The sequence below is a fragment of the Copadichromis virginalis genome, linkage group LG3 (genome assembly GCF_057382275.1).
Source record: "Copadichromis virginalis isolate Kocher_CV1m ecotype Utaka linkage group LG3, C_Virginalis_male_GT1.1, whole genome shotgun sequence".
NCBI lineage: Eukaryota > Metazoa > Chordata > Actinopteri > Cichliformes > Cichlidae > Copadichromis > Copadichromis virginalis.
In genome coordinates this window covers 20,660,398-20,687,032 of record NC_140620.1, presented here as the reverse complement: position 1 = coordinate 20,687,032, position 26,635 = coordinate 20,660,398, and the positions used below count along the sequence as shown (strand labels likewise).

General features: G+C 38.7%; 1 protein-coding gene and 1 long non-coding RNA gene across 3 annotated transcripts in view; both read right to left on the bottom strand.

Moving 5' to 3' along the window:
- The window catches only part of LOC146713325 (uncharacterized), a 62,799-nt gene that overhangs the window by 21,592 nt on the left and 14,572 nt on the right, over positions 1 to 26,635 (bottom strand). The window lies entirely within an intron of this gene.
- On the bottom strand, positions 4,294 to 26,255 carry LOC146713327 (vascular cell adhesion protein 1-like). Of its 2 annotated transcripts, none has more exons than XM_085446461.1 (11): positions 26,038 to 26,255; positions 12,722 to 12,800; positions 12,465 to 12,497; positions 10,825 to 11,106; positions 9,377 to 9,643; positions 8,325 to 8,630; positions 7,786 to 8,052; positions 6,230 to 6,478; positions 5,935 to 6,005; positions 4,925 to 4,975; positions 4,294 to 4,789 (listed from the first exon to the last, which is right to left on the bottom strand). In XM_085446461.1, exons 2-10 carry the CDS (start codon positions 12,759 to 12,761, stop codon positions 4,949 to 4,951), a joined length of 1,542 nt encoding a protein of 513 aa, XP_085302587.1. In that variant the 5' UTR covers positions 12,762 to 12,800; positions 26,038 to 26,255; the 3' UTR covers positions 4,294 to 4,789; positions 4,925 to 4,948. The 2 variants fall into 2 exon arrangements, with proteins under 2 accessions (XP_085302587.1, XP_085302578.1); XM_085446452.1 differs by lacking the exon at positions 26,038 to 26,255 and adding an exon at positions 14,872 to 14,954.

Below are 26,635 nucleotides of genomic sequence, written 5' to 3'. Positions count from 1 at the left end.
TTATTAGTTACAAGACAGCAGAGGCATGAAAAACACAAAGTGAACTTACAGAGCAGACACAGCAGAGACGTTTCCTCCATCCTGCTGCTCAATGACATCACACCAACACTGAGATCAGTTCAGAGTCACATCAAGTAAAACCCTCATCTTCCTGCTTCTCCTTTTCATCTTCCTCTTTCTCGTTGACTGTCTCAGAGTCGTGGCTTCTTCTCCACTGAACACCATGAGAAAGTTTCAGTTTTTGGTTAAAACAAACCAGAAAGAAAATTTAAATGCTGAAACAGAAAGACTTGGATTGAAGCAAAATCTACAACTGACAGTAGTTTTGTTGACAACGTCTTATTAATAATAAATTAATGTTTTTAGGTTGATAGAGGCAAGTATTTCATTTTTTTCTGTATCGGTTAACTGACCTAGTCTTAGTACCAAGAAGTTCCAGCTTCTCTGTGTTTTAATCTCTGAAACGTGGACAGACACTGTGTGAGTACGCGAGATCAGACCACATGTCATGCTCTGGCTGATGTGCTGCTATGAGATCTCTTCTTTCTGCTCTCAAACTACCAGATATTTTTTTGCAAATCCTCAAAACATTAACTCTGCATGCTGTTACGGTTGATATGACAGAAATCCAGCTGAACGTGTCTGAGAGAAACCACATCACACACACAGAGCATGTGTAACTGTAGAAAACACCCAGAGTCAGTGAGTATCTCCCCATAATGTTCAGATAAGACGGTGTGACATGGGTCTCTTTATAGCTGAAACAAAAATGGTTATAAATCAGTTTTTTGATGACTGTTAAAGCATGTTTCCTGCTTAACGGTCACACAGAGTTGACAGAAAACATTTTCTGTATTACTGAATCTCAGCAATAACTTAAAGTCCTTTGTGTTGTCTTATTTTGATTGTTGTTGATTTCATTTCATTTGAAACATTTAAGGTCTTCACTTCCAAAGCAGTGAAATAAAAAAAAACTAAACTACACGAAATAACTAAAAATAGCTGTGATGTCAGTAAGTACACTCCCGTTCCCGTAGAAGGGTTGCTCTGCGTTCTTGGGAAGTCGGGACTTACAAAGTCTGGAATAGTGAAAAGGTGAGTACGGACTCTTGTACATGAGTATTGAGAAACGGCCTAACAGTCTGCAGTCTATGAACTAACAAACCCAGCTAACAATGTTAGCTCGGTGACGAGCATTCATCATTAATAGTAATAAAAATCACACAACAATAATACATCGAAGATACTGAAGTTTCGCCCATCCCATTCTTCTTATGAAATGGTGTCGGAAATGGATTCCTGCCTGTGCACTGTCCATTGTGTAACTGATGCCACCAACATTAACAGGACACTTACATTACAGCCTTTATTGCTCGTTTTGTTTGGATTTACAGTAATCAGAATCAGAGAAACTGTATTAATCCCAAACTGAAATTGAGTTTAAAAATAATTTCTTTTTAAAAAAAGAAAGAGTCCTGGGTTGTACTTGAACATGGGCTGGCCGCTCTCAGCCCTGCGATATATGACTACATACACTCAACAAAAATATAAACGCAACACCTTTGTTTCTGCTCCAATTTGACATGGGATGGACATAAAGACCTAAAATTCATTCCAGATACACAATATAACCATCCCTCCCAAACAGTGGTCACAAATCAGTCCAAATGTGTGGTAGTGGGCACATCTGCCATATTGAGATAATCCATCCCACCTCACAGGTGTGCCACATCAGGATGCTGATCTGACATCATGAGTAGTGCACAGGTGTACCTCAGACTGCCCACAACAAAAGGCCACCCTGGAATGTGCAGTTTTTTGCTTTATTGGGGGTCTGATACACAACAATATTGTGTATCTGGAGTGACTTTTAGGTCTTTATGTCCATCCCATGTCAAATTGGAGCAGAAACAAAGGTGTTGCGTTTATATTTTTGTTGAGTGTAGATATATATTCACTTGTCAGAATAAAAATGAACAAAAATGAGAAACGGTGAAGAACTGCAAGCAAGTGCTCGAGGGGAAAAGTCCTTAGTGACCTTTCATTACATTTTGTCAATCCGAAACTCGTTGGTGTATTTCCAGGCACTAGGTGTACCGAGTGTCTCCCCGACTGTTATACAGTTCACACTAATTCTAACATTGCATAACTTATTTTTTCCATCATCACTCCTTCCACATACATTCCACGTAGATGTTAGTCAGCTTTTAAAGGCAATCATGACCTTTGATCAGAGCTTTCCTTTGCGGTTTTATTTCCTGCTGTTGTTTGAGGGGTTTGGCTGTGTGCCAAGCTAAACTGAGCATAAACAAATCAAAAAGGTTTACTTATTATTAGTACTTTGGCAATTTTAAAGGATGAAACTCTGAGAAACTTTATTTGTCTTTATTTATAAATCAGTCTGATCGAATGTACTTGGATGAGTGTCTAAAGCTCAGGCTGACTTTTGAGAGAGGAAACATTCACATCTGTTTCTTACATGTATTCAGGGCTCCATCACTGTTTTCTAGAGCAGCAGGAGCCGAGTGAAATACAGAGTCAGCTTTGATATTTTCTTGATTCCAGTCATAACCAATCATAGAGCAAATGTATTAAATAACTTTTTGTACAGAAGCTACAACAACACAAACTGAATCAGTGTTTGATTGCTGGTTTTTATTTGAACTGGTCTGTAGGTGGCAGCATTGTTTATTCTCTATCCTCCACTTTTCCTTTAACCCACTCAAACCCACTTCTTAAAACGACTTATCTAACAGTCACACTCTACAGGGAGAAAATCACCTGTTTTCTCTAAAACAGGTGATTTCTGTTTCCAAGAATTATTTCACTTTGGATCTTGATCTGTGCTCAGCCCAGCTTCTTGCAAACTAGAATCAAAGGACTTTGTAACAATCAAAGTTTGTGATTAGCAGACTTGGAGGAAGAGAGATAACTGCTGTCTGTACCTGTGCTGCTCTGCTGGACTTTGCTGATTTTTACCTGTTTGTTCAGTAAGTGAAATGCACATAATAACAGCACCGCAATAATGATGCTTTTCACGCTGATTTTGCATGCATGTGTTTAAGGTTAAGGAGAAATCAGGCAGGTACAGCTCATTCAATAAACACACGCCAATATACTTTTTGTGGAGCCTGATTAGCAGATTTGCATTCTGGGTTGAGTTCATATTCAACATATCGACATGTTCGACCTCTTTTATTTCTTCACATATTCTGACACTGTACCAGCTTCAGAAAGAGGGCAAAGTGCAAAAGACTAAATTCCCTGATTTGTGCTTCAATATGTGGACGCAATTCTTGGTGCCTTTAGGTTCACTTCATAAATTTAGCAGTCTATACTCCAAACACAAAAGTTTGTTTTATTTTGTTTTATAAACACATATGACACATATGCAGTGCTATATTTATATACTTCTAAGACTATTGTAATCAAGTTGTTACCACTTTGCTCACAATATCTTTGTCTTTGTTTTCTATTATTAAATACATTATAACAACTGTGATACCTACATGGTTACCATGTGCTTTGAAGAGAGAGTAAATCCTATGAACAGGATTGAGATTTAAATGCAACACACGATAACAAATGAATGAATGAATACAAGATGATATATATCATATGATACAGCTCAGTGGTCTTTGTTTGCTCCTTAATCTGAAGTAGGAGAAGGAGGTTTGCCTTGTTTCCTTTTCTCACCTTTGACCGGGTGTGGTGCTTGTCCTTAATTGCACTCACCTGTCACATGTTATAAAAGGACTGCACCCACCTAGAGCTCACTGCTTCTTCACTCCCACATGGGGCGGCAACTGAGGTGAGTTTTTGTTTGGGTCTCCTCAGTTCACGCATTATTTTAAGTTAATGAGTGACTTAAATCACATTTTGTTTCTTTTCAGAGTTGGCAGTCCATGTGTGTCCTTTAATACTGTTTATTCGAATAAAACGAGAAGCCTGTAAGTAATTGATAACTCTTCATTCACATTCTGACCAGATGAGCCCATAATGGTAACAAGCTCCAACTTCCTCTGAGCCTCCTCCTCCTTAACAGTTGCTATGGCAATTTCATCACTGAAATTGAAATACAGCTCTGCTTATTACACAACGCTTTCTGTTTAAACTTTCCTCATAATGTGGTTGCAAATTTGTTTTGAATGTTTACTCTCTTCCCTCTCCGTTTGTTGTTGTTGGCAGTTTTAACTGGCTTTAATCTAAAATCTAAAATCCATGTTAATCTATGCGAAATTTAAGACAATATTAATAAACAAACAAATGAATGTGCCCACTGAATTTCTTTAAACATTTATTTGGTACAGAAATGTAGAAAATCAAATATGGACCATTAGTAAAAAAAACTGTAATCATCATGGATAATCCTGATTGGCCTCAGTACCACTTACTGTACAGTTTCACCTCTGCTGTCATAAGGACAGACACAGGAGATTTTTCATACTGCATGCTACTACCCTCTATACACAATCTATACAGAGATTATTCAGATGCATTATCAGTCACTGAAGATCACATATTTCAGATTTTTCTTACTACAAATGATTATATTTATACTTTTTAATTGTAAAAAACAAATGATTATAGAGCCTGAATAATGTATTTATGGTGTTATTTGTGCTGAAACAAACTATGAAGTCTGTATTTAGTTGTATTATCTTCAAACAAACGAACTGTAGAAAATATGCATGTGTTTGATATGTGTCTGATATTTGTGTAGCAGAGGAGCAACAGTGATTCATAAAATGCTTCTTTTTTTGCTTTGGCTACAGCTCTCCTCACTGACCTGTAAAACATCCACATAAAGACAGAAAGTTTAAAGTTGTCATGATGAGCCAAATCCTCCAAAATCTGATATCCTTCAATCAAAAAGCTTTCACATCTTGTATTGCTCTTTAATATTCGAAAAAATATACAGTACCTTCTCCAGTTTCTTCCATTTGTGTTACTGATTCATAGACAGCATCATTACCTACATAAAAGAAACATCCAGCAACAATTAATTTAATGTTATTGGACTCAATAAATATCACATTGTCATACACTGCAAAGACCAAGTATTTGGAAACTATATAACTAAAACCAGAATTATGCAATATTTTTGTACTGTGAGTCTGCATGCTGTTGATATGAAGTGAAACACTAACATTTGGATTATTTAAAGTCTTTACAATTTTGTTTAACTTTGATCTATTTGTCAGTTGGCTGTTTGACACAGTTACTATGTCTTGCTTCTAGTGACATTCACTCCTTTTCTCTCCAAACCATACCTCTACCTCTCCTCTATTCCAACTGCTCCCAACTCTCACTGCAGATCACGGTGTCACAGGGGGAGTAGGTTCAGCCAGATGGCTCTCCAGCCCAATCGGGCGAAGGGGGTATATGGTAGGGCGTGGTCTGGGGTGCCGTGCAGGGAGGGCCCACGCACCTGCGCGGCAATTACGCCCACCGACCTACACAAGGGGTTGTTGTGTGTTGTGGTGTGATGTGCGGCTGGCAGTTTGGGATTGTCAGCCAATGCAAATAAATGGCTCATAATTACAATCAGTGGTGCCGTGGTGCCTTATTCACTCCACACATAGTTTACAGAGAGTCCAGCCTGACCTCATCAGTCAGCCTGTCCATCACCACTTCAAACAATAGAACTGATCCCTGATGTAATTCCACCTCATTGTTAAACCCATTTGTTACTACTGCTCACCTTGCTCATTGTCTTCATACAAGTCCTCCACCACTCTCACATACCACTCTATCAGTCTTGATCTCCTCATGCAAAGAAAATGCAGTACCGCAGTTCCTCTTTTGGCACCCTCTCAAATGCTTTATTTAGATCCACAAGGACTCCTGACATTCTCTGTACTTTTACTTTTGGCTTTTAACTCCATCTCAGTTCACATTAAAATGGTAATAATAACTGGTTTCAGTACTGACCAGGATGAAGGCGACTGCATTCATGACTTTCATTCTGACAGGAAATGAAGAGCTTTCAGGTCCGACAGCAGCTAGTGTGATAACAAACAGAATTGAAAGATGTTATATGAGACATTTTTACAAAATATAATTTAATAAACTATAAAACAGAGTAAGTTTACTTTACTTAAACAGGCACACATTTCTATCTGCTATACATATTTGCTAACGCAATACATGAGGACTGAGTTCCTTCTCAAACATTAAGATGGTTTTTAAAAAAGTCATGTTTAAATAACGTTGCAATGCTACTCACACTTAACCGACATGTAACGTGATGGCGACTCTTTTCCTGAGTACTGACACTTGTAGGAACCTTCATCAGATTTTGACACTGCCAAGAAGTTCAGCTCCTCTCGGGAATCATTTTGGATAAGTTTGTTATTGTGGTAAAAAGCCACACTGGGGAAGTTTTTTTTTATTCTCAAGTTGCAGCTAAGACTAACGAAAGTTCCCTTTTTCACAGGATCATCAGGGATCACCATGAGAGGACCTGAATAAAAATCTGAAAAACAGTCAGAATATATTGTTTCAACTGGATCAGCTGGTGCCGGCTTTCAGAAAAAAAACAAAAACAAAAAACGCTTATTTGCAATAATAATAATAGATTTCATAAATGTCTTGTAGCATGAAGATGTGATATGTGACCTGGCTTATTTAATAACTATTCTATAAAAATAATAATTTCCAAATAAACAGCAGGTTTATGAACTATATAGAGCTTTTAAATAATAATAATAATGAAATAATAATGGATTGCATTTATATAGCGCTTTTCGGGACCCCTCAAAGCGCTTTACAATACCACTATTAATTCACTCTCACATTCACACACTGGTGAAGGCAGCTACAGTTGTAGCCACAGCTGCCCTGGGGCAGACTGACAGAAGCGAGGCTGCCATATTGTGCCATCGGCCCCTCTGCCCAATTGTGTCTAATGATATAAAAACCTAACCTCTAAGCTCCAGGGAATTTTTTTTTACATTTCGCCTGATTCAGCCTGTAACCAGCTGCCTTTTTGGAAACAACACTGTTTTAAATTCCAAAACATTCTTTTCCTAATTACAAGCCCAGAGTAAAATATGAAAAACATAAAAAAATATATTAGTAGCCATACTCAGTACTAAAACGTCAAGAGAAAATAATGATACAGATGTTATTGAATATGTCTAATAAAATAACACCAGCATTGCTCTAAATTGGACAAAACCGTAAGTGAGGCATAACTAATCATCCTTTCTTTTAGCTCACAGAGCCCTTTGAACTGTCGAGGTCAAGGACATTCACAGAGTTTTCCTGAATCCAACTCTGTGTGCTTAGGATCGTCGGCCTGTTGGAAGATGTGGCACTGTGGAGGAGATTATCATCAAGGGTGTCTCTGTACGTGGCTGCATTCATTTTTCCCTCAACACTGACTAGTCTCTCAGTTTTTGGTGGTGAAAACATCCTCACCGCAGATGCTGCCACCACCATGCTTCACTGTAAGGATGGTAATAGTCAGGTGATGAGTGGTGCCTGGTTTCTTCCAGACACAATGCTCGACATCGGGCCTGACATTTTTGCTTGGTTGTTCTTTTGGAAAGTTTATAAGAGTAACATAACGAAATGTGGAGCAAGTGCTGTGAATACTTTTACTGCAGATGGTCCTTTTTGCAGCTTTTACATGATAATCTTCAGGAATATTACTTTGGTGTCACAGATAACATAACCTTTACATTTTTGCCTGTTTTTTCACAAAAAAATGTTTAAAATACAGAATATTGAGAGAAATATTTATGAAACATTATAAGATACAAAAAATATTCTACATACCCTGTAAAGTGATGTTGACTGCATTGCTGAACTGTTTTGACATAGACTCGCACCAGTAAACTCCATCATCTGAATATGAAGCTTTTGTGTAGAGTGTGCATACGGATTCTCCTAGATTCCAAACGTTACTGCAATACGGCACGCTATTCTCAGGGAACTTCCTCACTCTCCACCAAGTAGAGTTTCCCTTGCAGGTCAGTCTGACAAAGTCAAAGCCTAATCTTTGCTCTACAGGGCCGACTGTGAGAGATGCTGCTGAATAAAGATCTGAAAAACAACACGGATAGATGAGTGAAAGCACAGGCACAACACATAAAAACTAAGTATCAAGCATTGACATGAGCTTAAATGCAAGTAAAAGCACATGGATCTGTTAAAAGAACCAAAGAAGGAAATTCTTACTTGATCATAGAGAGAAGGGAAAATGTTACATTTAGTCCTTGTATGCAGGGAGCACAAATGCAAATTGATCTTATGGTTATATAAATAATTAATGACATTAAATACAGCTTATCAAAAAGAGACAGAAACAAACTGACCTGCAGACCAGACAAACTTTGGTTTACTGTAATAGGTGTAGTAGTAGTTCCTTCCTCTTTGCGCTCTGCACACATATGCTGCTGTGTGTGTTTGTCCAGTAATGATGTACAAAGTCTGAGCAGTCTCGCTGCCATCTGGTAGCAGCTCGTACTTGTAGGCCTCTTCTTTTATGTCCAAATCAGGAAAAGCTTTATACCAGTAAAAGCTCCATCCCTCCGAAGGATATTCCATCTCACAGCTCAGAGTTACTGAGGCTCCGGGACTCAGCCATGAAGGGGACACGGTGAGGACAGGTTGCAGTTTAACTGTTGAAAGAGTTTTTTTAAATCAGGTTTTTAAAATTTGTTTTATTTTTTCTAATAACATTGCTAAGTGATGGGTTCACAAATGAGGTGAACAGCCAGCTTATCATCACTCTGGTTTGGCCTGTGTTCACTTTTGAACATAAATGGTAAATGGCCTGTATTTGTATAGCACTTTTACTAGTCCCTAAGGACCCCAAAGCGCTTTACACATCCAGTCATCCACACACTGGTGATGGCAGCTACATTGTAGCCACAGCTGCCCTGGGGCGCACTGACAGAGGCGAGGCTGCCAGACACTGGCGCCACCGGGCCCTCTGACCACCACCAGTAGGCAACGGGTGAAGTGTCTTGCCCAAGGACACAACGACTGAAACTGTCCAAGCCGGGGCTCGAACCGGCAACCTTCCGATTACAAGGTGAACTCCCAACTTTTGAGCCACGATCGCCCTTATAAGTAAATTAAGTAAATAAGTAAATTGCTACAAAATTAGAAACTGCCATTGTTATACATAAGACTAAATTTATTGATGTTATTTGAACCACAGCATGTCACAGTACGCTGTGTGTGGCACACATGAGCTAAGCAGGGAAAATGAACACACTGGGGAACACAAGTGAACAAGATCAGACTAATGAGCCGAGTGAAGAAGAACTCAACATGCTCACAGGACAAGAGACTGTAAAAACAGGACAGGATCATTTGGATGAAACAGTTTATATGGGTAAGACATGTCTGTCCAACTTACATGATATAGTGACTGGAATGACATTACTCCATTCTGTCAAGGAAAGCCCCATGTTGCCCCTGCATTGATAATTTCCTTTGTCTTCCCAACCAACATTGTAGAATGTTCTTTCATTGGTTGTGTAATATGTGGTGAACCTTTCTGGTCTCCAGTCATAGCTCCAGTAAGTCCCTTCTCCTCCTGGGATCTCACATCTGACAGTGAATGCTTCACTCGTGTATATCCTGGTCCAGTTGGGCTGTATAGTCAAAATGGCCGTAATAGGAACTGTTCACAGAAAATATTAAATTAAGAGACAGAAGCATCATTCAATTCAGTCCTATTAAATTTAATTTACTTGATGCCAAATCATGACAGCAATTTCCTCAACGCGCTTTATATTATGAGGTGATATATGAAACCCAAATCTCTTCACTTCAAAAAAAGTCCTAGACTCACTAATACATCCAAAAGTGAACATCCTCTCCTGTGGGGATAAATAACCAGCCTGATCTTTGAGTTTCAGGTGAAGTGTCATGCTAGTCTAAATGCGTGTCAGCATCTTAACTCCACTGAAGGAGGCAATAAAGGAGGCACTAAAGAATCGCCAAAGTGCCAAATCACAACAAAAGTCGCCTCAAGGCGCTTTATATTATAAGGTAGACCAACAATAATAGATACAGAGAAAAACCCAACAATCATATGACCCCCTATGAGCAGCACTTTGGCGACAGTGGGAAGGAAAAACTCCCTTTTAACAGGAAGAAACCTTCAGCTGAACCAGGCTCAGGGAGGGGCGGCCATCTGCTGCGACCGGTTGGGGTGAGAGAAGGAAGACAGGATAAAGACATGCTGTGGAAGAGAGACAGAGATTAATAACAGATATGATTCAATGCAGAGAGGTCTATTAATACATAGTGAGTGAGAAAGTTGACTTGAAAGGAAAAACTCAATGCATCTATTAGATAGATATGATACAAACCACTTCAGCGCAATACCTGTAATACCTACAGCATATTCTAATCGCTCTATTAGGATATTATGTCTGACAGTATCAAACTCTGCACTAAGGTCTAGCAGGACAAGCACAGAGATGAGTCCACTGTCAGAGGCCATAAGAAGATAATTTGTAACCTTCACTAAAGCTGTTTCTGTGCTGAGCTCTGAAACCTGACTGAAACTCTTCAAATAAGCCATTCTTCTGCAGATGATCTGTTAGCTGTGGTTTAATTTCTTCTGCTTGAAAGCCCGATGTATCAGGAACATACAGTACAGTACTTAAATTTCTATCTTTCAATTTACAAAAGAACTCTGTGAAACAAGTGAAAGATTTAAATAGCAAAGTCAAGCACAAGTCATCATTGTTATTTCCATGTCATACTTCACTAATGTAATATTACTGACAGAAAGACAAAAAGAAGGACAGAGAATTTAACTTTCATAACAACGATATAAATAGCTAAACTCACGAGTGTCTTTAATGATGGCCTTATCACTGTTGTATGTGTGGCGACCTGAATCACTTCTTCCTCTGCAGGAGTAGAGACCTCTTTGTGATACAAGAATAGCTTTCTTCCCTTCATATTCTGTCATAGGCTCTTCTTTAGAACCAAATGAAGCAGCTCTGTACCACAAAATCGTCCAGTTGCCAGAGCCCTCCACAGAGCAGCTCAGTGTCACGCTGCCCCCTATTGGTAACTGATACCTTGTTGGTCTCAGTATGGCAGTGGGTGTTTCAAAAAGGTACTTCACTTTTCCAGTAGTATTTAGGGAAAAGGGCAAGAGAGAGAGAGAGAGAGAGAGAGAGAGAGAGAGAGAGAGAGAACATAAACGTGTTACTTATTTCACAAGAAAAAGTACTACATAGAGAGTATATACAATAAATGTCACTAATAATGCTGTCATGTTAGTGAATGTTTTTTGTTTCTGAGTGAGTTTTATTTACTGATGAAAACAATTTCACAAATCTGAAACCTCTTTTTAAACACTCTGTAAAAAATATAATAAAATATAAATAATATATAAAATATAATATAAATACTAAGACAATTAAACTACAGAAAATGCATTGCCACACTAATTAACCATGCACATGTGCTCATAGATTAGGAGAAAAAAAATACATGACAAACGTGTATCATAATGTTTCTTACAATAATACTACACATGTACAGCATGCCGCATTTTGAGTTTAATACTAATAGGAAGTTAATCTGATATGTTTGGGATGTGTTATTGTACTTTAAAAGCTGTTTCAGATATTTTGTTTTTGAACAAAAATAGCTAGTAACACTGAGCAGCACAAAACACAATGTTCAACTCATTGAGCTGAAACTAATAACTTGAATAAACATTTTAAAAATTATGCAATCCAACCAATGCAACATCAGATGAACACTGAATATCCTGTGTTCATTGGACGTTTCACCTCATCGTTTCTGAGCCTAGCCAGGCTCAAAGACAACAATAAACTCAATATGAACTGTTCACATTAAAACATCCATTTAGGAGATAAAAAAAAATCTGATCTTTATAACGTATGAATAAAGTAAATGTAAGAAGGCTAGTTGGGTCAAGGACAAACTGTAACACAACAACACATTCACAAACTATTATGAAAGCAACTTAAATTTATAGTCTTTATTTTGTGATAGTTCTTATTTTCTTTTTATTTCATGTCATATTTACTTTGCCCAAGTATTAGCCTTTACCTGTCAGGAAGAAATCTTTCCTGAGGCTTACTGTATGGTCTCATTGTCATAATAGCACACTTTAGCCAGTGTTAGAAGTATTTCTTATTCAAAAATGAACCCTGTAGAAATACCAGTAGGCCTAATCTAAATTTGTGAGATAATCACTACAATTAGGAATATAGTATGTGTCTGTGGTTGCACTTGTTTCTCCACCAGTGGTTTCTGCTGGATAACCTAAAACCTCTGCACCAAACCTCATGGCTGAGTGCAATATTTTCTCATGTGACCAACAACATGTGAACTTAAAATATAGTACAGAAACATAGAATTAATAGTTTTATGTGTAAAATATAAATACAAAGAAAATGTTAATTTGAGTGTTACTCAGACTGAAATAAAAGAAAGCAGTTTCTTACCTTGAGCATTGCCAGAGAAGAGTGATGCGAGCACTAGAGCAATTGAGACATTATGAAACTGAAAATCATAATCCGCATTCTCTCTCTCTCTCTCTCTCTCTCTCTCTCTCTCTCACACACACACACACACACACACACACACACACACACACACACACACACACACACACACAGCACTTAAACAGCACTTCTGCACTTCATCTCTCGCAGTAGAAAAACATTTCTTTTAATTATTGCCATTCGTAGAAAATACTTACAAAATAACCCCAGCAAAGTGTGTCTCATGCTCATGTCCATCACTGCTGCTTTCTGATACAAAGCTTATCTCGAGGTTTCCTACTTTGCATAAATAATGCAGAAGAAAGAGAAGTTATACGCTGATGAAAGCTATTTTGGAGAAAGGTATACATAATCTATGCAAATCATACAGAATTTACTCTATTAATGCACTCAGCCAAAGAATTATAAAGTAATGGGATAATTATACCCTGTTAAGAATAACAACATTACATCAAAAATACCCCAAACCAAATATACATAATATACATATGTATATATATATATATATATATATATATATATATATATATATATATATATATATATATATATATATATATATATATATATATATATATTAGGGGTGCAACGATACTCGTATCGGTATTGAACCGTTCGATACAGTGCTTTCGGTTCGGTACGCATATGTATCGAACAATACAAAATGTTTTATTTATTTTATCAACTTTTCTTCTGATGATGCTGTCTGTGTTGAGAGCTCAGTGGATCTGCATTCGACTACTCCGCCTAGGCTGCACTGTTGAGCGCAGATCCACTGAACGCAGCACAAGCTAGCAAGACAGAAGCTAAGCTCGTTGCAACATGGCAACTGCCTCAACGCTACCTGAAATTGAACCTCCCCCACCCTAATTCAGATCTGGCGTTTGGAACTATCTTGGTTTTCATGTGGAGTATGACCCTGATGGTAAGCACGTCATGGACAAAAGTAAAACAGTATGTCGGATGTGCCACGCAATGCTCAATTTGTGGGAACTAGTGCGTTAGCGCAGTTAGCTTGTTAACGTGTTGACGCCGTCCAGCCCCACGCACGGGGCGATCCGCGGTAACTCGTTAACAGAGATTTGCCGCGTTATGGCGTTAATGTCATTTTAACGAGTTTAAAGCTGACAGCACTAGTGGGAACACAACGAATATGACTGCACATTTACGCCGACATCATCCTAGTGCAAAGACAAGTGGAAGCAGACAAAAACAACAAGCATGCATGCTACAAACTTTACCCGAGTCATTTAAACAGCCGATAGCACATGATTCTCCTTATGGGGACCACCACCAGTAGGTAACGGGTGAAGTGTCTTGCCCAAGGACACAACGACCAAGACTGTCCAAGCAGGGGCTTGAACCGGCAACCTTCCGATTTCAAGGCGAACTCCCAACTCTTGAGCCACGATTGCCCATGTTATATTTATCTGGAACTACTCCTGCTCATGATTTTCTTTATTTTCATAATGTGCCATTTCATTACACGTCTGTCTAAAGTTTGCTAGTATTTTACTAACAATTGGGAGATGAATGTGTGGTTGAAGGAGCAAACTTTCCCTGTTGTGTTGTCACCACTGTTACATCCTGTCCACGCTGTTGTTTGTATTGATTCATTTTTTTCAAAATTAAAATTGAAGAAATGGAGACTTGGACAATTTGTAATAGTATAATATCCTGAGCTGGACCAAGATATTGTTCCTAATACTTTAATAAGCCCACTTGTGAAATAAATAAAAATTGTAGAAAACTTAACATTTCTACGTTGAAGTGAGTGAAATAGGAATAACCCTGTCATAATCTTGGATCACATGTTAGCTAGTAGAATTGGGGATCTTGTGAAAATTGTTAGAGTAGTGAATAGCGACACATAGAAACACGTACACACTACAGACAATAAGTGTCATAAAGTGAGATGTTGCAGACTTAGCTTTAGAAATCTATGGGTCAAATCATCACAGTTTAAAACTGTGACTGTAAAAGTGTTTCTTCCTTTGCATTTCAGGTTTTGTCTTTTATTGTCAGTTTTTGAATTCACTTTAAGGAAATACAGGATTCTCAGCCCACACTTTAGACGCGCCTCTGCTTGAATGGGTGTAGCACAAAAGTCCAAGGCAGGTACAAACCTGGAATTTTGTTTTCACCAAATATGACAAACTCAGTGAAGCACAGTCAGAGGCAGCCTACCTAAAAAATAAAGCAATGCTTTATCACAACTGCAGCTTGAAGCAGGGCACATGTGCTGTCTGATATGAGCTGAAAACAGCCAATCAAACCACCCACAAAAGTACCAACAAATGTAATAAAGTCATCACTGTGTATGAGCAGAACAAGACAAGCAGCTTACCTTTTAGTTTTTTTGAAATCTCGATTGAAAACCAGCTTAAAATGCTCTGAAAGCTTGTTGCTTCAGACAAAGGAGTGAATGAAAAAGAAAGACAAAACCATCTGTTATATAGCAGAGAAGCACCGCCCAGACGTTAACACACAGGTGAGCTACCTGCTAACATGTGAATGTGTGTTCAAGTCACACAATTCACATTATAGTTCTCTTTTTCTTTTTTTTTTAGAAACTTTAGTGATTTTTCACGGTGTCCTGTTGATTGAAGCCATACTAGAATTTCCCTCTTAACCCCACCTACTCAAAACTGGAAGTTACTGGCAGTCGTCAGTATTTATTTTGGTATACTACAGTGCGCTTGTTGTATTCAGGCAGCTAGTTATAAACTCGCTGCCACCTCCTAGATTCAATATCCGGAGGAGTTAATACCAAATATGCTGGAACCTACTGAAGCTAAGCAAATCTCTCTTGATTACAGTATTCATATGGCTTCTTTTCAAGTTCTTTATCAAACCTTTGTCTTGCTGTTACATGCCAAAGTACAAGAACAGTCCATGCGGGTTTCATATTTTCGTTTTGTTGTAGCTGTCTGAGAAACTCAGATTGTTATTGATAACACGTCTGAAATAGTTTCCATCATCATCATCTTTCAGTGCTGAGCTGAATTAAGATTATTGAATTATCCTTGGCATCATTTTAAAACAATTTTAGACCAAAATCTAATTTACAGCCCTTTGACAAAGTGTTATGTATATCTGTAGTGTTTTGGTTGCTTCTCCTGAAACCAACTTTTTAATAATGAATTTGATTCAAAACAAATACAGTTTTTTTATAGACTTTCTTGACAAACATTACAAAGAAATAACCAACTGGGACCTTGAATGACACAATTTACTAAAACCAATTTTATAGACTAATATTCTTCATGTTTCAACACAGTTGTTTGTGTTGTTTCCCACATTCTTTCAAAGTAAAACAGCTGTGGTGTTGTGCAAGTTTGCAAGTCTGCTCTGAATAGAGTTCGCAAATTTTAAAAAAGCATTCTTCATCTTCATAGTCCAAAACAATAACAAGTCTCTTTTTTCAATTAAATATATGAGATTAGTTACTCAAATCTTGTGTTCAACAACCGAATCCTGTATTTCATTAGATTTTAAATACATCTTGCCACTGTATCCCTGCTTTTAAATGTTTTCAGGAAAAGTTTTTCAGCTGGATCACCTTCAACAAATTCGAGCTCATATTTTAATTAGAACAGTCTTAGAACAACAGGACTATTGCATTGGGTAATCTGAACACATATTTTTTATATAAGTAACAATTATATTTTTTCCATGAGGCCCAAAGGCAGAACTAGATGCTTTCTATTTGTTAGCTATCCACATCATAGTAAGGCTGCTTCCTAAGACGGAGACACAAAATATTTGTTTTATATTTTCATCTTGTCTCACTCCACCTGTCTCATACAAGTAAAGATGGTAATGAATAACTGAATGATTAAATGCATAAATAGCCTATTTAGAGTGAATATGTTTTCTTTGTACCTGTAGGTGGACAGACAGACAACAGCAAATAAGTTATCCTAACTGGGTGTTTATAAAGTCAGCAATAAGGCACAGAAAAAAAGATCCGACACCAGGATAGGACAGACAGACGCAACAACACTGTCATCCCCTATGTATCTGTTGTATCAGAAAAACTCAGGAGAGTTTTCTCCAAGCATGACATCCCGGTGCATTTCAGACCCAGCAACACACTCAGACAAAAACTGGTTCAGCCGAAAGACAAAACGCCAAAACACAGACTTAACAATGTGGTGTATGCTGTACAGTGCAGCGAGGAATGCCCAGACCTCTACATTGGAGAGACCAAACAGCCACTTCACAAGCGCATGGCACAACACAGAAGAGCCACCTCCACAGGACAAGACTCAGCAGTCCATCTGCATTTTAAGGATAAAGGACACTCTTTCGAGGATGCCAATGTTCACATTTTGGACAGAGAGGACAGATGGTTTGAAAGAGGAGTGAAAGAAGCCATCTATGTCCACTGTGAGAGACCATCTTTGAACAGAGGCGGGGGTTTACGACACCAACTCTCTGCCATCTATAATCCAGTTTTGAGATCCCTTCCCAGACGCCTTAACGCCCACTCACATCCTGGGCCATCTGATCTCAGGAATTTGCATGATAAGGTGGGGCCAGGTTTCACAATGAACCCACCCGAAACTCTGGCTGATTGGGACCCACGCCCAGTTTCACACCTTGGCTCAGGTGATTAGAGGATCATCAGGGGGTCCATTTGTCCCTGTCTGAGTGGTGTCCCAGAAACGATGTGGGCTTCATAGATAATTGGCAAACCTTCTGGAGGAAACCTGGTCTTGTTAGGAGAGATGGCATCCGTCCCACTTTGGATGGAGCAGCTCTCATTTGAGAGCTGCATTCATCTCACCTGAAACCCTGGCTGATTGTGACCCACACCTGTTTTCACACCTTGGCTCATGTGATTAGGTAGAGGATTGTTACGGCCAGAGGCCTTGGAGGCCTTACTCCTTCCCTTACGCCTAGCAGAGGGGGTCGTAACAAGGATCATCAGGGGGTCTTTTGTCCCTCTTTGGGGGGAAACTCCCACTGGGTTTAAATCTGGGACTCTCCGCTGTTTGACTCCAGAACTGAAGAAGCTTCTCAGATGAGAGGTGAAACGTCTTCAAGCAACTTAGAGAAGTCCAGACGCTTTTCTTTCCAAGTCTTAACAAAGAGATGAATAGTTATAGACAATTCCACAGTGTCGCAAATGTCACGTGAAACATGACCTCTGACCTCAAGCTTACTGTCATTCAACCTTATCTGACATTTTTAAGAGACTTTCAGGTGATGCACCTATGCTATCAGTTTGAAAATCCTGGGCCTGCTAGCTGCCTGCCAGGCTTAACCTCAGCTTTTGTCTGTGTTCAAGCATCTTATCAGCTGATCACTGAGTTCAAAAGACAGTTGCACAAAAGACAGTGACTGATGTCAGACTGATGTCAATGATTTTCATTTCACACACAGTCAGTGATATCCTGAGCTGAACTGACAGCAGCATTTACCGTTTAAACCTTTGAGGAAATGCTTTTTATTCTTCTGTGAGATATTTTTCATTTTTAGGTATTCTCTTATCACGTTTAGACACAGGGATCACATTTTAGACATGAACACAACTACTAATGTTGATATGATAATTTAAGAAAAAACATGTTTTATCATCTTAGAGTAAGATTTTTTAATTATTTTGATCACCATAACTGTGAAAATCCCACATATTATCATGAATCACTCTCACATCAACTCATCGTTGCATAGTAAAATCCCCTATCTATCAATACCAGTGGGAATTACAGTGATAGGACAGATGATATTTCCTCAGAAACCCTAAAAAACTCCCCATCTTATTAGGCCTGTTTAGCTTGTCCAGCTGAAAAATCACAGTTATGGTTAAAAAACACAGTTTACCATGTTAAACACACTTTAAAAGGCAAACTCCTCATATTTGGTAGAATCTTTTCTGACATCTCCTGGGTTACCACAAGCAACATTTAGTCTGTATCTCTGGTGTTGATTTCAGACACTGACGGGCTGCTATTGATCTCTGTTAGAGTGTCGTACATGGTGAAAAATAGCACTAAACGAGTACCAGTCATGTCAGATGCGGTAACAACGCATCTTATCTAAGCAAGAGCTTGCATGAAAATAGGTCAGCTGATAGATTTAGCACATGCTGCTTGATCAAAGCGAGACATAACTGAGATAAACTGCAAGCTGCATTTAGGTGCTTTCAACCTCGTCGTGTTCTGTTTTAAGAATAAATGAAGAGAATAGTAACTGCTGTCTTCAAAGATAAGATAAGATAAGATAACTCTTTATTGTTATTGCACAGTCATACATAGTACAGTAGTACAATGAAATTGGAAAAACTGTCCTACGTCGGCACTACAAATAACACGACACGATATGACACATCACAACGCAACAAACAACACAACACAGTATATTAACTTAGTATAAAAAAGAAGAATAAGTGTATGTGTATTGCACACTGTTATTATTGCACATTAATTGTTATTGCACCTTGTTATAAATATAAATATTATTATTGTTATTGTTTTAAACATTGTTACCTCCCCCCTAAAAAAGTCCAGGGAGGTATCCAGTCAGGTCAGCTATTTACATTGATCAGGGCTATTGCCCTGTTGTAAAAGCTGTCCTTGAGTCTATTTGTTCGGGACCTCAGCAGCCTGAACCTCCTGCCAGACGGCAGCAGCTTAACCACCCGGTGTCCTGGGTGTGTACAGTCCCGTAGGATGCTGCGTGCCCTCTTGAGACAGCGAGTGCTGTACAGGTCCTTCAGGGAGGGAAGAGGATGTCCAATGATTTTTTGGGCCATGTTGATGACCCTCTGGAGTGCCTTTCTGTGTGCTGTGGTGCAGCTGGAGAACCACACACCGATGCAATATGTCAGCACACTTTCAATGGAGCAGCGGTAGAAGACGGTCAGCAGCTCCTTCTTCAGGTCCATTTTTCTGAGGATTCTCAGAAAGTGGAGACGCTGTTGGGCCTTCTTTAAGACCGCAGAGGTGTTAGAGCTCCATTGGAGGTCTGTGTCTATGTGCACACCCAGAAACTTGAAACTGGAGACCCTTTCCACGCACTCCCCGTTGATGCTGACAGGCTGCAGCTCGGACTTCCTCCTTCTGAAGTCAACTACCAGTTCTTTTGTTTTGGTGGTATTGAGGTCCAGGTTGTTATCTGCACACCAATCTGACAGCCTCTGAACTTCAGCTCTGTACACTGTCTCATCTCCCCCTGAGATGAGCCCCACCACGGTGGTATCATCTGCAAACTTGATGACTGTGTTGTCTGGGTGGGAACTAACACAGTCATGTGTGTACAGAGTGTACAGTAGGGGACTCAGTACACAGCCTTGTGGAGAGCCAGCACTTCATAATACAGCAGCAAGAAACTCAGACAGAAACTAAGTTTTTATAGCTTACAATGTATTTTTGCATAAGTTCTCTGAAGACTCTGCAGTAGTTGGCCTCATCACTGATATCACCACGATAAAATAACACTTCATGCACATCTCTCTCTCTGTATGTACTTCACGAACAGTTTCTCAAATCTAAGGCTGGGCAAAACGATTATTTTCCTAATCGATGAATGTAGAGATTAATTTTTCGATGCATCGATTAATCTAACGATTCATTTTTCGATCCGATTCAATTTCGATTTGATTCGATTAACGATTTTTTTCCCCATTATTTGACTTGTATAGCAATTTCACATTTACTAATTCATGTATATAAATGAAAAACACAAATTTATTCATTTGAAGACCTTTTAATAAAAAAAAAATTGCAAAATAAAGTTGTAGAGGTCGTACAATCAATACAATAGAGATAGCATTTAACAAGAAATGAAATGTGCAAACATATATAAAATTAAGGAAAAGTTAACAAAACATTTCAAATAAATAGCAACAATGGTGTCTTTAAACAAACAAAATGTAACATTCACTTTGCTTTCTGCCAAAAAGTGCTCTTCATTCACAAAACAAAATCCACAATAACATTGTACTACAATCTTCTGTTTTTAAAAAAAAATTAAATGTTTTGCAAAACAAATATAACAAAGGAAATCATAGCAAAAAATTAATAATATACAAACAGCAGCAATGGCGTCTTTGAACAAATAATGAAATGACAAGTTACCCCTAAGTAGGACTCTGTGACCAGACTTGTCCAAGCATCAGTGGTAAGGGAGATTTTGGATGTGGCCTTTTTTAGTTCTTTCCTTAGTTTCTCCACTGAAGTTTCATACTTTCTCTCCATCATGCTTGTAAAATGACGCTTAGATGGCAGAGTGTAACCTGGTTGGAAAGTGGTCAGCATTTCTTTGAATCCCTCACCCACAGCAAGTGGTCTCTTGTCTTTTAAAATCATAGATAAGACGCTCTCAGTAAGTACAGCCACCTCCTGGGGGGTGCATGGTGTACTTCTTCTCTGACAGTAGTCCTCCAGACTTTTCTGTTTATTCCTGAAATCATAAATCACACACAGCACACAGATGAATTCGAATAATTACAAAATAATTATATGGAAAGCATAATATCAAAATAATTTGATAAGGATCTGGTTGAGATAGATAGATAGATAGATAGATAGATAGATAGATAGATAGATAGATAGATAGATAGATAGATAGATAGATAGATAGATAGATAGATAGATAGATAGATAGATAGATAGATAGATAGATAGATAGATAGATAGATAGATACACACATACTGTTATGCCATGTGCTTTCATAGCATAACAGTAAGAGGTTAATAATAATCCCCAATGTTGAACATATGATATGCAGTAATCATGATGGCTGGAAAAGATAACGTTTAAACAGCCATAGCTGATGGCACCTTTACTGGTGCACTGCTTTCTAGTCATTAGATGGCATAACTTTGACCTATAAGATCAAGCTGGAGAAGCATTATGTATAAAAACAGCGTTCAAATAGGATGAAACACATTAAATTTGACAAATCAAGAGTTCATTGTCATTTTGCTTTTGCAAGCACTTTAACAATGTTGTAATAGTGTCCACGACGGCTACGTTTAGCAGGTGGTGCATTATCCTTGTTAACATTTCTCCTGCGGCCAATTCGCTGTCTCACATTTTTGTCTTTCGCCGATTCTGATAATCAGCCTGCGCGCATTCCGACTCATTTTGCCAGCATGGGCCACAAACCAAAAAACAATAACAACTAAACAGCAGCTGCTATATGTTACTGCTAAGCAGCTTAAATGAGTTTTGCATTTACGGAGGTTGGGTGTTTATCTGTGTCTATGAGTGAGTGTACGTCTACGTGGGGGGGTCTGGATGAATTAACAGGTAAAAACTAGCGTTAGTAAAAAAGTTGAAAACTTACGGTGGTTTGTCCTTTGCAGAAGCTGCTCCTGGATGCCGTCGTTTGAGGTGCTGGTGCATAGGTCGTGCTTTTATGATAGGCCATTTCCACCTCACAAAGCTGGCAAACGACTGAATCACTTCCTTTTCTGTTAAAATATCCCCATACTGTAGAACTGCGTGTCCGGGTGGAGTGATTTAAGTTCACTGCAACTGCCTCACTCATGATTCCGCTACTCGCTGCCGCCATGTCTTTTTTTTGAAAGTGATGACGCATCGACGCAGATTTTTTTTACGTCGACGCGTTGTCCCAGCCCTACTCAAATCTCTGTTTGCCACCAACATGTAGCCACACATCTGAACGCTTATTGATTTTCTCTCCTGATATTTAGACTGTAGTGTTGATATTTTAACCGCTGTTTACCAGTCTGCCTTTGTGTTCAGCGCCGGCGGCCACTGTTTTTTTTTTTTTTTTGTATTCAAATGGCTTCTGAAAAGAAACTCTCACGTCTGCTGTTAAATACTGAAGAAGTTAAAACTTTTTAAATTATGTTTTGTGAATTACCAAACACTTAGCTGTGTCTCTAATTAAACCTCTGTAACATTACTCTTCTTTACTTCAGCAGCATCAGGTAATGCTCATATGTTGATTCATTGTTTTCTTCCATTTTTGTTCTATTGCAGAATATGTTTAAGGTTATCTCCTATAAAAAGCCAGGCCAGAAAAATCTCCTTCAAATTTTTCTGTATTTTATCTAATTTGCTACAAAGGCAACTGATGTGATATTTACACCTTTGATAAAGTCTCACAAGTGTCAGCTTTCTTTTTATGGATATATAAATATGGATATGTACTGATAAGTGATCAGAATTATAATATTTTTATTCAAATTGAATCGAATTGAATCATGGATTGAATTAAATCGGGATCCTGTGAATTGATTATAGAAATCAGTGACGATACCCAGCCCTACTTCCCCCCCCCCCCCCCCCCCCCCATCTGCCTGACAGTGTGGAAAAAATACCCAATCAGCCTTTTTAGATGAGGGTAAAAACCTAAAACTAAAAGCAGGAGACCATTTAAAAAAATCACAACTAAGAATATTTTGAATTAAAATCTTTTTGTTGAAAGTTTACACCTTAAATGATGATAAATGCATTTTATTTTTGAACTCATCTATATCCCGTGAAGACACATTGATCAAGGGGATGAAAGTTGGCACTGTGATGGTAAAAGAAGAAGATATCATTGATCTGTTTGTTGTCCTTGAGGAGGCAGTAATCCTGTCTGATCTGAAGGGTGTCCCTATTCAAAGTATAAATAACAGAACATCTATAGAAATGAAAATGTAAATATAAGATCTGAGATCAAACAGGTAAATGGATGTTGGTTGGCTCATAGAATTACTTACTTAAGAAGTTTATACACAAAAAAATGTAGAAGAAGAGAGTCTATTTCTTAAAAACTGCAAGGCAGCGCTTTACATTGGATATATATGTTGAAAGAAAATGTTATAATTTTAAACACGATTTCACTTTAGTTTTTAATTTTTAGAGGAATTAAAACATAACTAGGTTCAGCTTCACTAGCCTGTAGATGAAGCAATTACAGAGAAACACCAGAAGATGACTAAAGAAATCATCAATGACAGCTGAATAGAGACAATGGGGCAACGGTGAAACGGGAAAGGAGAGAGGTTTCAAAGAAATGACCACAGGTGTGATTGTGAAGCCTTACAATCTCTTTCGATTAGATCTCCATTTAATCAAGAAAGCGAAGAAAAGCCACAGAAGTGGCGACTCATAGAACTTTATAGTCAAAGTCAAATAAACTTTATTGTCATCTCTGCTATACCCAGTGCAGCAGAGAGACAAGACGACAAGGCTCTGGTTACATCAGTGCAAGAAAACCAAATAAATATATATAAGAGGAGTAAGAAAATAAATATAGGGAGACCGGGGATAGTTGTAACGTGGGTCAGTTGTAACACTTCCAATTTCTCCAATCAGGGCTAAGTTTCAAATGATGTGACTCATCCTGTGCATGCCCAATTCAGTTCTGCTATCACATGTGAAAAATCAGCACATTTTGTCAAACACAGACAATTTAACATGAAAAAAAGTAATTTGTATGCCAAAAAGTAAGTTTTTCTACTTTATTTCAATTTCTAATAGCATTATCTGCTTTGCAGTTAAACTCCTCAAACTTAAATTATGTTATTTGTATGTCTATGGGGATATATTCTGTGTAGGTCTTTAGTGCTAATGTTTTAGCCGTTGGCTGTAATGCTAGCTAGTTCATGGCTATAGGAGTCTGGGTTAGTTGTAACAATAATGCAGATGTTACAACTTACCACACTATTACTTTAACTTATATTAAACAAGTTGGGGCAACGACATCAGCAGAGAGAGGTTCACTGGTCGCTTTTGTATATGCGGTTAATGCCATTGGCAACACAATTCCTCCACTGTTTGTGTTCCCACACATACATTATGCAGCCCACTGTGTCAGAGATGGACCAGTAGGAAGTACTGGTAGTGGAAATAAGTCAGGATGGGTGCAAGAAACAGATTTCCTCATCTTTCTGAAGCACTTTGCAAACCACACCAAGGTAAGCCATGATAAAAAGTAATGGAATTGCGATGCTGGTGAACAACTACATTTTTTCAGCTTCATTGTTATGTTCAAAATTGGTGCAAGAGTTGTAGGTTATAATGCCCACTGAGCCAATGAGGCCAAACTCAAGGAAGACCAACCAAAATTAATGAAATATTCAGTTGCAGAAAATTCCATAATTTGTCTTTTTGGGGGGTTGGAATATGTTCAAAAGCTAGATTTCTGCATTCTGTCACACACACACATAGTTGCATAAATGGATGTAAGTGCATTCATGTGTTGAATAAACAAAGATTACATGTTAATGTTTTGTTAGTACCCTTATTTCATTGTGTTACATTTCACCCCAGGATATGTTACAACTAACCCAGACTATGGGGTTAATTGTAACATTTCACTCTTCGTGTTTGAGACCATACCATGCAATGGGTAATTGTGCTGCAGAGAAAATAGCTGCACTATTTAATAGCAGAGACATGTAAATACTTTGGATTACATTTTGAATCCACTACCTTAAAAGAGCTTCATTTACAGACAGAAATGTCAAAAATGTTACAACTATCCCCGGTCTCCCCTACGCTTAAGTCTAAATGATCAAGAGAAACTACAATTTACAGTTTAGAGTGGTTTAAAGTGACCAGTCTAGCAGCTTGTAAGCATGAGATTTCTTGAAGGTAAAAATTGTCCAAGCGCTGAGACAGTCCCACTCGGCCAGACTCTGATAGTTTTTTGGCAGACCTTGTGCGTTTCAGCAGTTATGTATTCGCGGGCAGCAGCATCACAGTGGCGTGATCAGATGAGCCGATTAGCAGGCGTACAGCTGCTGTAAACTTAATTCAGGCGGATTTGGAATTTGGAGTGACTGTCGTGAGAATTGCTTGGTTGAAGTCGCCGGGCCACAATAACGAATCCTTCCGGGTGCGCAGTCTGGAGCTTGTTGACAGCTTGAGAAAGCTTGACTTTTATTCATCTCAGCAGCTGAACATAAGTGCCCTTTTGATCTTCCATCTGTTCGATGAGTGCAATCCGTCATATATCGCTCTGCAGCTTAAAGCCTGCTGCGCCGTGTCTTACTCACACGCTACAGTTCAAAGTGACGGACATCGCTTTCTCGCTTCCAGTGTGTGCGCAGTTAGAATAAATAGCCTTATTAGGCTGCTCGTTAATGCCCAGCACTGCTCACACATCTTATTTGCACCACCAGTGCAACAGTTTCCTCGTATATTTAAAGGCTTTACTTTGTAGCTCTCTGTGATCCTGTCTCTCAGTGACGTGTGCGGCGGTCAAACGGTCGTTCACGCGCACAACACAAAAACAAAACGCCTGCTTTTATGTGAGCGCGCACAGAGAGAACCACAAAGTCTGCGCGGAAGGTTTTTAACGTCCGCTCCTCACACCGTCTCTGACTGAATGTTTTGGTTTCTGGAGCCAGCAAATAAAAATAAAATGTTTTGTTAACGCGCTCCAGAATCTGAGCAGAAATGATGGTTTCCTAAACTGTTAATCTACAGAGAGCGCGGACAGGTCACGTGGTTTACTTACACGCAAGTTTACAAATCTAACAAGTTTACAAATCTAACAAATACGAACAAACCTCTTATGTTAGTTCAAACTCACCTGCAGACACAGACGGTGAGTCCAGCTGAGACGCTCCAGCAGCTATTTCCGCCTGATGATCCGACTCTTCAAAGTTTGCTATATATCCAGAGGATACTGAGATTTACCGAGAACAGAACATCCAAATTTAATCCTGACGGCGAGTTTAAAGAGGAGTTTTTCATTAAAGCTGAACGTTATTTAGGGTGAAAACAGATGCGTTTGTGTTCAGTGACAGGGCTGCTTGTCTTTTGAGGAAGAAAACAGACTGAGGGTGGGGACATAACACGTCATAAACACAAAGGGGCTCATTTCACTGAATTAAAGGTTTGGATTCAGAGCTGATCAACAACAAAACTGATTACTAATCTACCATCAGTCACATTAAGATCACCATAGAAGCTGTTTAATAGAATAAACAGGAGTCAAGCTCAGATTTAGGTGGCTCTCCTCTGACTATGACCTTGATGTAGGAGAAACCTTCCATCATACTGACAGTGGCCCACATTTGATTGGCTCTATCCTGAGAAAATGAACATGTCTGCGAAGAAATGTGTGGCTGAAAACCCAAACAACATCTGCAATTACAGTGTAAACCAGTGGTGTGAAATATGAGGCT

Coding starts and splice junctions, on each gene's coding strand:
- LOC146713327 (XM_085446461.1), bottom strand. CDS start 12,761: ATGGACATGAGCATGAGACACACTTTGCTGGGGTTATTTT. Junction 9,644..10,824: donor GGCCATCATTAAAGACACTC/GTGAGTTTAGCT, acceptor TTCTGTGAACAG/TTCCTATTACGGCCATTTTG. Junction 6,479..7,785: donor AGTCAACATCACTTTACAGG/GTATGTAGAATA, acceptor ACTGTTTTTCAG/ATTTTTATTCAGGTCCTCTC.